This window comes from Acinonyx jubatus, chromosome E1 (assembly GCF_027475565.1).
Source record: "Acinonyx jubatus isolate Ajub_Pintada_27869175 chromosome E1, VMU_Ajub_asm_v1.0, whole genome shotgun sequence".
NCBI classification, from domain to species: domain Eukaryota; kingdom Metazoa; phylum Chordata; class Mammalia; order Carnivora; family Felidae; genus Acinonyx; species Acinonyx jubatus.
Genome location: NC_069397.1, coordinates 57,907,562 through 57,924,783, shown reverse-complemented (window position 1 = coordinate 57,924,783; position 17,222 = coordinate 57,907,562). Strand labels below are relative to the sequence as shown.

Genomic DNA, 17,222 nt, shown 5'->3' with positions numbered 1-17,222 from the left:
CTAGCTGGGGGCTTGTCCCTTGGTCCCCTGGCGGAGTCCCCCCACCCCGTTAGCACACCCCGGCTGCACACACAGGCCTGTTCTCCACCACACGCACGCCGCTTCCCGACCGTGGGGTTACGTAGGGTCGCCACAGGGCGGGTACGAGCACGAAGCCCGGTGAGTGAATCACCAGACAACCCCGCCAGCGTCTGCCTGCTCGCTTCACTCTGGCTTCCCTTCGAGGGTGGGAACTTGCGCATTTAGGCTTTTTTAATCCCCTTCTGCAATAATACCATACGGAGCTTTACGCTGAGGTGAAGGTCACGTAGCATGCAATGAATCATTTTCAAGTGCACCGTCCGGTGGCTTTTAGTGCTTGAGGTGCGAGCACCCCACTATCTCGTCCTGGGCATTTTCACCTCCCCCGAAAGGAACCTCATGCTCTCCGAGCAGTGCCTCCCCCCTCCCCTCCACAGCGCCCCCCACCCCCCAGCAGGGAGCTCCTACATTCACCTGAAGGTGGTCCAGGAACAGCCTTACATATCCCAGGTGCCTTCAGGGCACCCCAGAGGTCAAGACAGACCTGATTCCTCGGGAACCCCCACCCTCTGTCAGGACACAGGCCCCCACCATCGGACACCCCACGTGGGGATGCCATCAGGCACCCTATGCGGGGACCGGGGAGGTCAAGGCTGAGTTCCAATCCCGCAAACAATGCTGTCTCCGGGGCGAAGGCACCACCGTTACTGAGACCTTCCAAAGGTCCAATGAAGCTTATGCTTACACTTTTGCTCAATTTTTGTTGGTGTTTCTCTGGAGGGACAGGCCCACGGGAGTCCCCTTCTCCACCATTCTTGCTGGCACCAATCTTTTTATTGGGTTAGTTAGTTATCTAATGTGATTGCGAGAGTTTCCCCACATCTTTAATCTTTGGGAAAGTAGCAGTTGGGAGGCCACGGTCCACTCCGCCGTAAGGGCGAGACAAATGGCCTCCCATGGTGGGATATTCAGGCGGGTTCCGGGATTTGGGCCATTCGAGACTCGGGCTGTGATCAAACCCTATCCTGACCCTTCAGGTGGCTTTCTGGGGTTCTTTTCTTGTGATGAAGTCAGAGAAGAAGAGGAGGTCGAAGGACCCTGTGTTGCTGGGTGGTCCCACCCCGTTACCTCAGGTGCAGGGAGAACTCTGTCCCATCTCTGCGAACGCCCACTTTAAATCAATTCTTGACTTTGAGAAGTTTCATATAAAAGCCTGCAGTTTTTTTCATTCTCAGCGTTGGAGTTCAGAGGTCGGACGTTTATGTATTTAGTATCTTATCAGTTCTGGACTAGAATCTCTTGTTGGCCCACTCCTTTCTATTGGGTTGTTTACTGTTTTCTTCTTCATTTCTGAGAGCTTTTGACATATTGAGGCAACTCTTCCTTTGCTAAAAATATTTTTACGTAGATACAAATATTCTCTATTTTTTCCTAGATTGTTTGTCCTTTGTGCTTACCACATCCTATGAGGTTTTTAGTACTTTTGAGACCTTTCTGGAGTCAAAGATACCCATCTTTTGTTTGTACACTTTTCTCTTGCTTTAATTACTGGAAAACCTTTCCCTCTTCAGAGATCAGATCACTGTTTATGTATCTCTTCCCCAACTGCTCTCATCAGTACTAGGTTCTGACACAGAGCTGCCTCTTCTGTCACAGAGATCACCCCCCTGAATTCAGTTTTGCTGAATTTAGTTTGATTTAGTTGTTTGATTTAGTTTGATTTAGTACAGTAAGTCCCACTCAGGACTTTTCTTTTTCACAGTATTCTTGGTTATTCTCGCCCATTTTTGTTCCCAAAACAGCCTTAAGCTCACTCTGTTAAAAAAGAAAACCCAGGGGCGCCCGGGTGGCTCAGTCGGTTGAACGTCCGACTTCGGCTCAGGTCATGATCTTGTGGTTTGTGAGTTCGAGCCCCACGTCGGGCTCTGTGCTGACGGCTCGGAGCCTGGAGCCTGCTTCAGAGGCTATGTCTTTCTCTCTCTGCCCCTCCCCTGCTCACACTTTCTCTCAAACATAAATTTAAAAATTAAAAGAAAAACAAAACAGTCCTTCTGGACTCGGCACCGTTTTCACTCACAGAGCTGCGCGTGAGCTCCTCGGTGCCGAACCTCCAACATCCCACATCCTACTCCGGACCACAACTTGCCAAAGGGAAGGACACACGCTGTCACACACACACACATCACATGATACACACCAGCCACACACACACACACACACACACACACACACACCCTCAACACACCCCCACACTGCCGCCCTGGCCTGACCACTACGAGGAATAACCGAGGAACAGGCAGGAGCCCAGCCCCGACCCAGACACAGAAAGACAGCCCCCCTCTCTCAGAGGCCGGCAGGAATCCCCGGGCCCGCGGGGTGTGGACTCCAACACGGGGAGCTCTCTCCCGTCACCCTCCCTGAACCTGTCGCAAGACACTCTTGGGGCCTGACCCCTGCAGGGGAGACGGAAGGACACCCGGCAGCAGCCCCCACCTGGGCGGGGAGGAGTGTCCTTCCTGAGCGCCCGCCGGGCCCCGTGGCTCTGAGACACCTCCAAACCCGCACCATCACCGGGAAGAGGCCCCGGGAGGAGCCGGACAGCCACGGGGCAGGGGCTCAGGCGCCCAGACCCCGTCTCCGCTGGGAGACACAGCGGCCGGGTCTAGCGGGAGGAGAAGGCAGGTGACGACCCCGGAGGGACGGGGACCCAGAGACCGTGCAGCCGACCAGGCCCAGAGGAGGGCGGCCACCAGCGGGCCGGGCGGGGAGGACCCTGTGGGGGCCGCCGCACAGCAGTATGGTAAGGACAGGGGCCCTCGTTCGGCCACCGAGGCAGCCACAGCAGCGAGCAGCTTCCAGGCCAGGCAGGTGGGAAGCGGCCCTCCCACGCCCACCCAACCGGGGACGGGGCACACTCACTCTTGGCACGGTCCCGGAGACGTCAGAAGGGGGCTCGTCTAGATTTTCCTGCTGCAGGTGATTTGAGCCCGGGGACAAGAAAGGGCCGCCGTCCTCCCTCAGCTCCTGTCCGTACTCCGTTTCTCCCTCTGGGGACGTTTCTCCCTCTCGGGCCGGCGTCACCTGGAGGCTGCTGTTCTTGGGATCTACAAAGGGACACGCACACGGGTCAAATCTCGGGGGAAAGCAAGGGAAGTCACGGAGAGAAACTCGGAATCTTCCCTGGACACTGTGGACACATCATCCCTCTCCCCCATCGTGCGCTTTCCCTGGGCACCTTTTCTGTTCTCAGTGGGCACGAGGGACCCAGGACCCCGGCCCCAGCCCCAAGGAAGCAGCGACACATTCTGAGCGCCCAGCTTTTCCAGATGTCAGCACGGGCAGGGTGGCCTGGTCCTCATGTTTCTAAGTCAGAATGTGCCACTCCCCCCGCCCCCCTCTCAGGGGCAGGTGCCCCATTCCCAGCCCCACTTCCCGGCCGGACCCAGGGTCTCTCAACACCTCCCCTTCCGGTTCTGTGTCCCCCTCTCTTTCTGCCCCTCCCCGACTCGCGGTCTGTCTGTCTCTCTCCCTCAAAAATAAACATTAAAAAAAATTTTTTTAAAAAGACTGGGGGAAGGTAAGGGGCTTCAAGATGTCACCCCCTCCTTCACTCCGACAGTCTTGCACACCGGCACCTGTTATCTCTACTGTCACGATAAAAAGGAAAGTATTCAGTAAGGGGACACCTTAACTGGCACTTGGTGGGGCCAACCCGTGATGTGCTCACAGCCACCATGCCGGGCATGTGCTTTTCCTAGCTGGATGCAAAAAATGAAAGCACAGAGCTGGGCCCCCCCCACCCCCCCACCCCAGGTGGCAAATGGGAATGCAGGGTTTGAACCCCTCAGAAGCTGGGACAGGCCCTGGGGGCTGGCACTGGGGCCAGGGTCCTCGCCTGCAGGACATTTTAGCTCAATGAGACCAAATTCCCGTCCCCCACCCCTGCAGCCTGCTTGCATGCTGGGCAGCATGGCCTCCCCCCCACCCCGCGGGGCCCCTGGCGTCCTTACAAAAGGCAAGCCTGCCGGTAAGAAAACCTTCTAGAATCCAGAGAGCTAACTGGGTCTGAACTCCCCTTCAGATCCCCACAGCAGGTCAATGGCCGATTAGCACATGAACAGGGGGAAGAAAGCAGGGGCCTGGCGGGCGGGCGGGCGGGCATTCCCCCCCTCCCCCCCCTCCCGTCACTGCCCCAACAAAATGTTGCACAAAATTAGCTCAACCTGAATCAATCACCCACGCTGGCTCCTAGCGAGTGCCCCAGAAACAGGTCTGGGGGTGCAGCGCGTGCAACCCTGGGCCGGCCAGCCGCTGGCCTGGGACCCCCAGCAACCCCAGCCCCTGCCTCAGCCTGAAAACAGTGGCTGCAGCGGCTTCCTTGCCCCGAAGGCTAAAGCAGGTAAGGCATGAGGTTCGGGGCGGGGAGGGGGGATCGGGGGCCGGGGGGGGGTCCCATTTGCAGAGACGGAAAGTAGGATGGTGGGTGCCAGGAAGAAGTCCCACTGGGTCCCCTGGGACACCTGGCCCCCCCACCCCCCACCCCCGCCCTCCCCCCCACCCTCGGACTGGCCCAACATTACCCCTGGCAAAGGTGGCCACCCTCTGCCCAGGATGGGCTGGGGCTCTCTCCCCATCCATACTTCTGCATGTGCCCCCACCCCGCCCCGCCCCACCCCTGCCCCCGGCCGGCTCCCCCAGGACCCAGGTGTCCAGTGATGTGGGGAACAAAGGCAAAAGAAATGTAGACAAAATTAAATTTCCCTATAATCTGCGGCCCGTTGACAAATATTTGAGACCAGTCAAGTCTGACCTTCCTCCAGGAACTCCCAACTGTCTTAATGTTAAAGTTCTGCTACAGGGAAAAACCTCCTTAGCTTGACAACAGCCAGGCCTCCAGGATCCAGAGACTTCTTTAACATATGAAAGTCCCTTTGGGAACTTCCTTTGTCACTACTCCTCCGACGTTAAGTATATAATCAATGGCTCTGCACTACCCTAATGCATCTCTTTCTGCCCAGGGGGTCCTGTCCCTGTGCCTCCATAAAACCACCTTTTTCATACCAAAAAAGGTCTCCAGAATTCTTTCTTGATGGTTTGCTCTCGAACCCCATAGCAAATTATATCATCAGCACCTCTGAACAGCCACACCAGCCTCTCCAGGCTGCGATCGGGCTCCCGAGGGACCAGCCCTGTCCGCAGCCCCCGGGGTCCCCAAGCCCCAGGTCTGGAGTGCCCCGAGCTCAAGGGCTGGGCAGGCTGGAGGGCCCATGAGCGGCTGAATGGAGAAGATGTCCCTCCGGAGCTCCAGCCAAGCCCTCTGCATCTTGGTTTCAGTTTGTTTTCCTGTAAATAGAGAGGCACGGCCAGCGTGTGAGGGAGCAAGAGAGGCCGGGAAGCAGGAAGCAGGAAGCGATGTGCTTGGGGCGGGTGGGAGGGTGTTGCTCCTCAGATCCCAGGCCCTTGGGGACCCGGCGGGCAGAGTCCCAACCTCCTGTGTGTCCCTCCTGAGTGACCAGGGCCCGGCCCCGCTCCCGCCAGCAGCAGGGAGGGCCACCCGTGTGACCCGGCACCATGGTTCACAGGCCGGCCAGCGGAACCGCCAGCAGGTGCCAGCATTTCGGAGGCTGGGGGCTTTGCACTGCTCTCCCTGCCGGCCGGGATGGGCAGGGCCCTGCCTGGTGACCACAGGCGGACTTCACGGCATTCTGTAAAAAGGCTGCACACCCAGGTTCTCACCCAGAACTTCCGTTTCCCCTGCTCTGTTCGCAGGCACGTCGGATGCCCTGGGCAGCACTCTGAGAGCCCCTCATGCAAAACGAGAGGCGGGCAGAGGTACAGTGGGCTTCCGTGGAGACCCCGAGAGGCGCAAAGCGCGTTTTCCCTAAGCGGTGGGTCACCAGGAGGCACCTGTGACTCCTTCTCTTTGCCTGTCCGGCAGGGAATCCCCCGGCTTTACCGGTTCGGTAACTCATTTGAAGCCTGAGGCCCACACTCAACCCCTGCCTCACCCTAACCCCTGACCCCTGACCCCCACTACAGGCCAGTGCCTGTACGATGGGAAAAGATAGAAGAAAAGAGGCAAAGAGGGAAAGGTTAGGACCCGAGGCCCCTGGGTGGAGAAAAACACCTATTTTAGAAAAATGCTGGGAGCATCGGGACCACAGCAAACCCCCTCAGGCGTCCTCTTACGAATGTGACAGACACCCACCTACTCCCCCCTCAGGGTCCCCTTAGGAATTTGACAAAAGACTCGACCTCAAAGTAGACCATAAAATGTACTTCCTACAAGAACGGATACCGGATACGGTAGGCCACCCCTCACACAACGGAAAGGAGCCAATCAGGAAGGGACACCCCCTAGAGCTATCTGGCCAAGGGGGGTAGAACCTGAGAAGGACCCAGGGGGAAGGGAAGCGGGGCGACCAGGACCTTATAACACAAAGACCCTTCCTGGCCCGTGGTTAGCGGGCATTCTCTCCCCAATGTTCCCTCTCAATAAAGAGAGCTCTCCTATTATTTTCACCCTAATAAGCTGTGCATTTTGGGTCCACCTCTCCACTCTTCTAAGCGGAAAGAAAAGGAACCCTGGGCATTGAGAAAACGAACACCAGCAGGGCCCCGGGCTGCACATCTGCCCAGCCTGGCTGGGATGGCACAGCAGAGCAGACACAGGCCCCCACCCCCGCCCACCCCCTGCCCTCCAAGACCACGGCTCCCTCCCAGGGCATGAGCTCCGGAGCCGCCCGGCCGGGATCCAAATCCGGGACCCCATCCCACCCTGTCTCTGCTAGTTGCTAGCCGTGGGACTGTAGGCAAGATACTTGACCTCCCTCGGCTTCACTCTTGGCGTCTGTAAGATGGGAATTTATGATAGCTGCGCCCTCAACACTCGGCACAGCACCAGGCTCCCTGAATTTAACCAAAAGCTCTGATTTGGTTTTTGGGTTTTTTTTAATCTCTGGGGTCCCAAAGACCCCCCCCCCCACACACACACACAAGGTCTCCCATCCAGGCGCGTGTACTAACCGCCAGGGATGGGGAGCCCTGGCAGATGGGAAATTCCAGCCGGACACCAGGAGCTCAGCTATGCTGGCCGTTCCACACCCGGACAGCCAGGGATCAATAACGAGAGAGGACACTGAGCCCGACTGCATGAGTCAAGCCCCGTGGGTTCCACAGGCAAAGACAGACCCCTGGGGCCAGACTTCCTCCCTCCAGGGGCTGCAGCACAAGAAAATCAAACAGAAATTGACAGCAATGGCAGCAGCCTCTTTGACCCTCTTACGGTCCAATAAAAGCATCTGTGACGTGAGCACTTTGTACCAAGGCTGTTGTTTCAGGGAAGAATCGCCTCACCCCTCACACACAGCGCACTTTGGCAGGTTACCAAAGGTCGGAGAGCAAGAAGGCTGGTATTGACAGCATTTACGGACACGGACAGACACACACACACACACACACACACACACCTCGTATTTAGAAAACACACAAGGCTGGTGTGCCTGGCTGGTTCTGTCGGTACAGCACCCAGACTCTTAATCTTGGGGTTGTGAGTTCAAGCCCCACGCTGGGTGCAGAGATCACCTAAATAAATAAAACTTTTTTTAAAAAAAGAAAGAAAACACACATGGTCTTCTAGAGAACCTTCTTTGATTGGCCCCCAAAGTATTAATTCAGCACCTATTGTGTGCAAGGGACTTGGAGAAAACCAGCTAACAAGAGAACAAAGGTCCCCTCCGAAGCCACCGGCTGCCTTGGTCCAAATGCTAGGAGGGCAAGCAGCCTGATGAAGAAAGGGTAATTCGGCTGTGGGGGAGGGGGAGGGGCTGTTTTTCCCTGGGCGGCCAGAGTGGGCCTCCAGGTAGGAGACAGAAGGACAGAGGAGCAAAGACTGAAGGGAGGTGAGGGGGTCATGGTGCTGTCCTCGGAGAACAGGTATGTTCCAAGCGGAGGGAACAGAGAGTGCGAAAGTCCTGTGGTCCCAGAATGCCTAAGAAGGGAAGGGAGTCAGTCGGAAGTCCCGGACGCCAAGAGAGTTAAGGACCAACCTGAGCCAGGGGTGAGTGAGGGCCACCAGACATGGTTCCCCTTTCATGCACCAACCTGCCACCCCTCCCCGGGAAGGAGACTGCCTGTCCAGGCTGCGGGGACCCCCTCACCCCACCCCAGCACCTGGGACACCGCTTCCACAGCATCCTCTGAAATCCGCTACGACCCCTCAGCTCAGCCCCCGACACTTCCCATTCGCGAGGGGGCGGAGAACCCTCGAGTTCTCCTCTCCAAGAAATGAAATTGAAAGTTTTAAGAGCAACAGAAGCTTCCAGCAAAGGAGCAGACGAAACTGCTCTTTTCACAACTGTGCTTCTTCCGCTAAGAGTTCTTTGGCCACAGAAGACCCCCTGCTGCCCGCCTGAGCTGCCTGCCGGCGCGGTTTCCACTTCAGCGGGGGGACGGGGGACGGAGCCTGGGCCCAGCCCACCGCCCCTGCTTGGCCCTTACCTGCCACGGGGGCTGCAGGGAGCAGCCTGTGTCCACACTCGCTGCAGAACTTGGGGGCATCCTCTTTGGAGACATGCCCGCACGAAAGACACTCCATTCCTCCCGGGACGGGTCTTCTCCAGGCCGGCAAGCTCAGGCAGGTCTGGAAGGAAAAGGAAGGGTCCCAAGGCAGCTGACTATATATTGAGCCACCCGTCATGTGACCAGCCCTGCTTCGGTTTCATTTTCAGGGAAAGGGAAATTAAAGCACCCAGAAGTTCCTCGGCTCAATGAGCTCAATCGAAACCCATCCTTAGCCTGATTCCCCACTAAGCCCTCCCCACTCCCTCCCCCCACACCCTCCAGCTCCGAGGGTCTCACCCCCTCCCCCACCATTGGCGCGGCACTCCGTTCCCTTTCCACTGCCCCAGCCAGGCTCACCCCTCCCGGGCTCTCCATCGCTCAGTGAGTCGAGAACTGTGCGCCCCCCCCCCCACCCCCGACCCCGGGCTGAGATGGGGCTGGGACATCCGAGAACTGGGTGTGGGCAGAGGGGGGATGGTTCCAGGCAGGGACACAGCACGTGCAAAACCCAGAAATAAGACTCTGAGGATGCCCACGGTGTGCTCGGGACAAGGGGCTCGGGGACAAAAGCACCTGACTCACAGGTGACATGAGAGTTGGGAGAGGCAAACGGCACTGAAGAAACGCCAGCCGACACCGGCTGAGTCAGAACCCACCAAGCGACCAGCCTGCACGGGCAGCCCCGGGCTGACCCGGGTAGCCGTCAGGATGCCTAACAACAGGCAGGTGGGCAGGCTGTGTCCTCTGGGCCCTGACCCTGCTGCCCGCCCCTGCCTCCCCCCCGACTTGGCCTGCTCTCCACTCCCTAGTGAGCTCTGCGGGGGAAGGCAGGGCTAGACCCATGTGAGGCAGGTTCACAGCCGGGCCCAGCCGGCCACAGCCGGGCCCTGCCCCCCACCTGGCCCCTGACCCCTACATGGCCCGGAAGCGACCACCCTCCTGGTCTGGGCTCTCACTCCAAGACTTTCAGTGACTCCCCATGGTGCTGGCCTCTACCCCAGAGTCTGTCCTCCTCGGCCAGGCTCTGCCTCCCCACAGGCCAGGAATGTCACAGTAGGGCACTGAAACCCACCCTGAAGGGTCCTATTGTTTCCCGCCGGCACCAAGGGCCTGAGGGCAGAAATGAGAACCCAGGCCCCGGACGCCACTCCATCCTAGAGCTTCCCGACCTTCCCCTTCCTCTTCCCCTACTTCAGAACTGCGCCAAACTCAAAGCCCATCCCCCGCAACCTCCACTAAACAAAGCCTGGCGGCGGGGTTTGGGGGGCAGAGGCGGCGGGGGTAGGGGGTGGGGGTGGGGAGGTGGGGGTAGAGGGTAGGGGTGGGGGAGTGGGGGCAGGGGCAGGGCAGGAGCAGGGCCGGGGCGGCTGGCCTCCCCATCTCTGCGCTCCCTCCTCCTCTGGCCTCCCCGCGGCCGCCTGGCGACCCTGGAGGCCGTCACGGCCGAGGTGCCCATCCTGGCCCGGGGACCCTGGCGGCGGCAGTCCTAGAAACCCGGGAGGACGCTGCGCTCTGGGCCGCGCGGTTACGGGGACGGGGACGCCGTTCTCCTAAAAGTGACTGTGGAGACACGTAGGGACACCCTTTGGTAACAACACCGCTCCGTGGCGGCCACCGGAGAAAGCCAAGGATTCCGCTCCGGGGGAGGCGCGGCTCGGGGGCGGGGTCCGCACCCCGGAGCCGGAGGCGAAACCGAAACCGGGCGCCGCAGGAAGAGGCAGCCCGGAGGCGACGGCGCGCAGCACGCAGGCGCCGCGACCCAGCCCCACGGCCCCGCGCCCCGCATCCCCGCACCTCGTCGGCCCCGCGCCCCGCATCCCCGCGCCCGCTCGCACCTCCAGCGCCCCCGCGCCCAGGCCACCGCCGCCGGGTCCCGTTCTGACGTCCAGGCCCCCCCCCCCCCCGCGTCCGCCCGCCAGAGGGTGCGGCCGGAATGCCCCCTCCTATGGCGCCCCCCAGTGGACCCGGCGCCCGGCCAAGGGGAAGGCGCCGCCTGCCGCTGCACGCGGGGCGGGGCTCGCCGAGCCCCGGGTGTAGCCCCGCAGGGGTCCGCACCCGGGTCTCCCCCAGCAGCCTCCAGCCCCGGCGCACAGCACCCTGGACAGTGCCCACCTCCCCGTGGCGCCAGCGGCGGTCCCCGGAGGGGCACAGAGGACGCCAGGCGGGTCACTCGGTGCAAGGGGCATCGGGGCCTTGGGCCGATTAAGTGACCACAGATGGCAGTAGAGACTTCGCAGCCGGCGCCCAGCCCTTCGATGATCACTGATAACCGAGAGGGCACCCCAACCTGCGTCTGCACGCGAACGCCTCCAACCCTGTTTCCTCCTCTGTGAGTTCGGAGTCTGGCATCCTAGAGCTGTTGGAGAATCTCTTATTGATGGTAATAATACAGTAAACGCTGGCGTTCCAGGAGTATTACTGATTCCTTACTGTCCCCTCCCCGGAACCTGTGCCGCTGCAATCAAAAGGCCCGGGTTCCCGCCCTGCCCGGGTCTCCAGCCCTCTCCTTCCCACACTCTCCAGTCACACCGTCCTTCCTCTCGACTGGGACCACAAGCTCAGGTCTTGGGGTCCCCCTCCTGCGATGTGCCCCCTTCCCCCCTTGCAGGGCTGGCTTCTGCACTGGATCCCAGCATCACCGTCCGAGCTCAGGCAGTGCTCAGGGGGTGCTCGGCACAGGTTGCCGAAGACGGTCTCACGTGTGCTGGAAGCTACCAACCCCGACTCCCTACCAGCCACCCCCCCTGTCTCGTCAGCTCATCTGGATCTGGGCAGGATCCAGGCTGTGTCCAGTGCTGTGGCCTTTGACCTTGTGCTGACCTCGTACGGGGCGCAGGAGAGAGCGAGCTTGTCCTGAAAGAAAGGGGCTCCAGGCAGGGGTGCCAGGCTGGGCAGGCTGGATGCGGGGCGGAGGGGAGGGGGGTGCACAAAGCCTGTAGTGGGAGGGTGGCTGACTGCACCGAGGAGGCGAGGGGGCTTGGTCAGAATCCGGGGAAGACTCCTGGTGCCCAAAGATGCTCCGTGCTGGGACTCCTCCGGCGAGCGAAGGGAGAGCCCAGCCCTACCCTGTTAGATTTGGGGCCATGCAAGCAGAGCAAAACCCAGACCCTCTTCCAGGCCAGTAACAAGCCAGCCCCGCTGGCCAGTGGCAACCTTCCTGAGGGGCAGCGATGGCTCACGGGCCCCACCAGCACGTGCACCAGAACCTTGAGCCTGCCCACAGTACCAGGGAGTTGTTGGAAGGGCCCACAGAGCGGGCACTGCCGGCAGCCTGGCAGGCTCAGGATGCCCGTCCTGGACAAGTCAAACGGCTGAGGACACACACCTGACCCGGTCATTGTCAATGGGCCAGCAATCCGTTCTCAGACCTAGGAGGTGGGCCCCCTGAGGGCCAGAGCCATGGCTTAGACTAGGGTTGGGTCCCGGGAGGTGTCAGGGGCCGGACCCACACCAGTTCAGTGACCTCCCTGGGGGGCTAGCCTGAGGGCGCATGTTAGGGTGCAGGACTAGCTTAGGGTTTGGGTTCAGGGAGCGGCCGATGGTGTGTCCCAGGCTTAGATTTTGCTGTGACTCTCTACTGAGACGTCAGTACGTGGCACGGTCGGCCCGGACACCCTGTTCGGACACGTGCGAACACAAGCCACCAGGTGTTCCAAAGAAAGTAGGGCCTTTGGACACTCCTGCCTCTAGGTGCTGAGAAGCTGACAGCAAGTGTCCCTGTCAACAGGACACCTGCACCATAGGGACGGTGAGCCCCCCAAAGAACCAAGTCAAAACCCACAGGGAACACCAAATAAAGACAGAGCAAAGAAGGCATGGAAAAGCCAGGTGTTAGGAGCCCAGCTGATGCCCACAGAAAAGACCCCTGACCTTCCCTCGTCTGTACTGATGTAACAAACGTAGACGTCAAAATACGCACACGATAAAATATAGTATAATATAACGTGTAAATGTAGTATGACCTAATACCATTAAAATTCAAACAGGAAATAACAAAATGCAAGCCAGGAACAGAGACTGACTGTCGGGCGCAGGAGCAGGGTGGGATCCTGGGATGAAGGAGGGAGGGGGTGAGGAAAGGTGTCAGCTTTGTCCTTAAACACAGGGTGAGGTAGACCCCGCAGGCTCGACCCTCCTCTTGGCCCAGCGTTCCCAAAGAGCCTGACTCCTCCCCGTGGGAGATGTGCTGGGGGAAAGCCTGTCTGGTAGTTCTGCCCGCGGTCAGCTGCATGACCTCAGCCGAGGACCCCGTTGACTCAGCCACGTGGTCTAACCTGGCCAAACCCGGCTTAGATCTTCCAGATCCCGTGGACGTTGGATCATTTGAAATGTCTTTGGCCTTGGTGTCGCGACCACCAGAGTTTGTGGCATGGATTCCGTCGGACCCAAACCCTCTTTGTCGGCCAGTCTTGTTTCTCCCCTGCGTGGATGGATAGTCGTGGGCTCACCGGCAGGAAGGATGTTCTCCTGCTACAGGGCAGCCAGCAGGGGGCGGGCGCAAACTTTGCAGGGAGAGTAAGTGCGGGAAGCGGCAGGGAGGGGCAGAGAACAAGGGGGCCTTATGAGAAGCGGTTCTGCCACTGCCCACGGTCCTGCCGGTGGCCCTGGTCCGGATCGGAGCCTCCAGCCATCTGAAAGCACAGCTTGTGTGAGCAGGCAGAGCTGAACAAAACGCTCTCACTCATCCCGGGGCTGTGCAAATGAAAACCGTGCCAAGCGAGGGGCCCTGTAGTTCCCGGCTTTGATTGTGTCTAACAAACAACCCGCCTGCCTTCAGATCGCATCTTCGGCTCTGGTTTTCCCCGTGGAAAGACAACACGTCTATCTGAGTGACGGACCCGGTCGTTAAGCTGCTCGTTAACAGGCGCTGGGGTGCAGGTTGGTCGGGTGGGGTTCGGCTGCTGGGAGCCAGTTTTCTGGACCTCGATATTCTTGACTAGGGATTGTGCTCGTGACCCCATGCAGTAAAAACTACCTGGTGTCAGAAGGCCCCCAGGTTAAAAGAGTGGGGGCCAGAAACATCCTCCATTCCGAGCCCCAGACGTGGGCTGCAGGCCCTGAACAGACAAGAAGAGTGGCCCTCAGGGAAAGGCGATGGTTCCCTGTTTGTTTAGGGGGCAGGGGCCACAGAATTGAGAAGAAGGTGACCGAGTGACTTGGTGGCTCCCGGACAGCATTCTCCTCACATGTGTCCCCATCCCCTCGAAGGACGCCAGCCATCAGATTTAGGGCCACCCTAACCCAGTATGACCTCATCTCAACACCCCTAATCATGTCCTCAGAGACCCTGTTTCCAAATAAGGTCACAGTCACAGGCATCTAGGGTCAAGAATTAACTCTTTTCAGGGGACACAATTCAACCTCTTACAGGAACCAGCTCCGTGGGCTTTGCCCAAACTCCTCTGAAAGGATGCAGCCATCTGGCACAGCCAAAGGTTCCTGTGGTTTGGATAATAAACGTGGGTCCTTCCACAAGATTAAAATTATTTTAGGGGCGCTTGGGTGGCTCAGCCGGTTGGGTGTCCGACTTCAGCTCAGGTCATGATCTCACGGTTCAGGGGTTTGAGCCCCGCGTTGGGCTCTGTGCTGACAGCTCAGAGTCTGGAGCCTGCTTTGGATTCTGTGTCTCCCTCTCTCTCTGCCCCTCCCTTGCTGTCTCTGTCTTTCTCTCTCAAAAATAAGCATTAAACAAAAATAATTTTTTTTTTTATTATCTTAAAGCTGGAGGGAGGGGGACAGGTTCTCTGCCAGCATCAGTAGCTGAATTTACAAAGGATAGATAGATCTACACAGAGAGATTTAATTTTTATTTTTTAAATTTTATTATTTTTTAACATTTATTTTTGAGAGAGAGAGACACAGAGCACGAGCAGGGGAGGGGCAGGGAGAGGGGGAGACACAGAATCTGAAGCAGGCTCCGGGCTCCGAGCTGTCAGCACAGAGCCCGACACGGGGCTCGAACTCAGGAACCAGGAATGCTGAGATCATGACCTGAGTTGAAGTCGGACGCTGAGCCGACTGAGCCCCCAAGGCGCCCCAGAAGAGATTTTATACGGATGATCACATTTCAGTCAGAAAAAGGCTTGCTGTCCGCCCAGGGAAGCCCAGCTCCGGGCAGACTTTCTAGTGAAGAGGGAGTCCCTGCCCCACTAATGGGGACACCCGCCGCTCCCCATGTTAGCAAGCAGAGCACCCTGACCCATGGGGAGGCTTCGCTGGGGGTAGGGCCTGCAGGGACTTGGCCACTGAGCCTGGCGGCCCTGGGGGCCCTGTTCCACGGTGGCTTCAGACCACAGAGGAGGCCTGAGGCAGCAGACACAGGGGACCCGGCCCCGACTCACTTCCCCCGGGGCGGGAGCCTGGGCCCACACGATTCCCTCCCGCCCTCCCCTCCGCCCTCCCTCCCACCCCCATCCAGAGTCCTGCCGCAAACCGTCTCCTGTGCCTCCTGTCGGGGACTGCCCCTCAGATGTGCTTATCAAGGAGGGCGTTCGGTTTGTGGTGGGGAGGGGAGAACAGGACACGAAATAACACCAGGAGGTCTGGTCCTGAGCAGCAGCGGCTACTCGCATGCGTGACGCACGCCAGGCCTTCACCCTGCTCTTCAATTAAATCCCTGCAGTGGTCCTGTGGGGGGCGTGGAAATGATGTCTCGGAGACTTCAGACAATTTTCCCCAACGTCACGCGGCGAGAAATCGGGACCTGACCTCAGAACAGCTCTCTGCAAGCCGGCCACGCCACGCCGCCTCCTCCGTTGCCACTGTTTCGGTTTCTTCCAACGACCTCCGGGGGTGGAGGCAAACACATGAGCTATGAGCTCGGGACAGCGGGGGCCTCCTGACCGCCTGGGACAAGGATGTCTCAAACCTGGGTTCTCTGACACGGCAGCCACACGACACACGGGGCACAAAGCTCAAGGCGTGGCTCGTCTGAACGGGGTCGTGCCGTGAGCGTACAACCCGCGTTGGGCCTCGAGGATCTCGTACGAGAAAACTCACGTCAAGAGTCTCGTCGGTGAGTCGTGTGTAGATCACAGGTGGAAAGGGTAGCATTTCGGATGATAATACGTTAACTTCACCCGTTACCTTTTGCTCGTTCGTCAGGGCCACTGGCAGTGTTAAAACGGCACGCGTGGCTCACGTCTGTGGCACAGGTTGTGCTTCCCTCGACGGTGCGGTCCTGCGTCTCTAGGGCTCCGAGCTGCTGTGACAGGCGGGAGGCACCGGTGGGCGTGTGCTCCGCAGGTGACCCGCTCTCTGCCATTCTCAGGTTGTGGCTTCCCGGGGCACCCATGGCTGGGTGGCACGGAGGGGCCCTCCGGCCAGCCAGGAAGCTGGGGGGGGAAGACTTGTAGGAGCCAGCACTGAAGATCTCGCGGCTCGGTCAGGGCGGCTGTAACAAAGCAGCATGGCCCAGGCGGAGCCCCCCAAGTCCAGGATCCGGGGGCCAGCAGGCCTGCTTCCTTCCGAGGCGGAGGCGAAATGCGTTCCCTGCGGCAAGCTGACCGTCTGTGCTGTTCCTCCGCTTATAGAAGCATCACCCAACTTCTGCCGGCTGCTTCTCCCTGGGGGCACGTCCGCACCCAAGCTCTTTTCCTAAGCACTGAGCGAACGGGTGAGGGCCCATCCTGATCCAGTATGGACTCGTCTCAGCTCATTACACCCGTAATGATCCTCTTTCCCAATAAAGTCGCGCGCTTGGGGCACCGGGAGTCCCGTGCTGCCAATCCACCTAATCCACGGTTAGGTCCAATCCACCAATCCACTAATCCAATCCACAGTTAGGTCCCGTGCCTAACCGCCACGGTGTTGGTGGCGCCGTGACCTTGTCAGCCTGCCGAAGGCAGCACTCCAGCCAGTGCTGTCGTGGACACAGTCCCATGGGCCCCGGCGCGTAGGCCAAGGCCCCGAGGGGGCTTACCTGCTGGCGAGGGATGGTGGGGCCCGGCCCCGCAACTTCTGGCACCAAATTCCCAACTCTTTCCGTGCAGTTGACCAGACCAGTCCTTTCTCTTTTATTTAACGTAAGCTCTAATTAGAAATCAATTATAAATTTAATAAACTCGTAAATAAGTTAGGAATTTTAAACTCAGTAAATTTGTAACTTCATTCTGTTACGTACTATATTGATATAAAATTAAAATACCATCGTTTAACTTAAGTTTTTCGATCTTAACAGGGAGAGAAGACCACATGTGTGCGTGCACACACACGAGGCGGGGAGGGGCAGGGAGAGAGGGAGAGAGAGAGTCCCAAGCAGGATCCACGCTGACAGCACAGAGCCCGACGCGGGGCTCGAACTCACGAACCCTGACATCGTGACCTGAGCTGAGATCGAGAGTCAGATGCTCAAGCGACCAAGCCCCCCAGGCGCCCCCGCAAATGGTCTCTTGAGATGAAGGTCGTTCTGCAACTCTCCCTTCAACAACACCCGTGTGCAGGGGCGCGGGGGTGCCTCGTCCCTCAGCCACACAGCCCTGCAGCTCATGTGCTTTGCGGTCACGACGTTCCCAAACGGAGACACTTAGCTGGCCTTCATTCTCTGCAACTGCCAACCGGGCTGCGATGCCCATCCCCGCATCTGCGCCCCGGAAGAGGATTCTGGGAAGCCGTCCTCCAGGCTCACAGGCGGGTAGGGC

General features: G+C 59.1%; 1 protein-coding gene across 3 annotated transcripts in view; it reads right to left on the bottom strand.

The window, feature by feature from the left end:
- The window catches only part of RNF213 (ring finger protein 213), a 102,708-nt gene extending 92,166 nt beyond the window's left edge, over positions 1-10,542 (bottom strand). For all 3 annotated transcript variants that reach the window (XM_027052248.2, XM_027052252.2, XM_027052250.2), the window contains exons 1-3: positions 10,419-10,542; positions 8,521-8,662; positions 2,941-3,125 (exon numbers count right to left, since the gene is read on the bottom strand). In XM_027052248.2, the coding sequence (XP_026908049.2) occupies positions 2,941-3,125; positions 8,521-8,617 (282 nt within the window). In that variant the 5' untranslated portion in view covers positions 8,618-8,662; positions 10,419-10,542. The remainder of the gene's footprint in view (positions 1-2,940; positions 3,126-8,520; positions 8,663-10,418) is intronic.
- Positions 10,543-17,222: the final 6,680 nt, after the last annotated feature.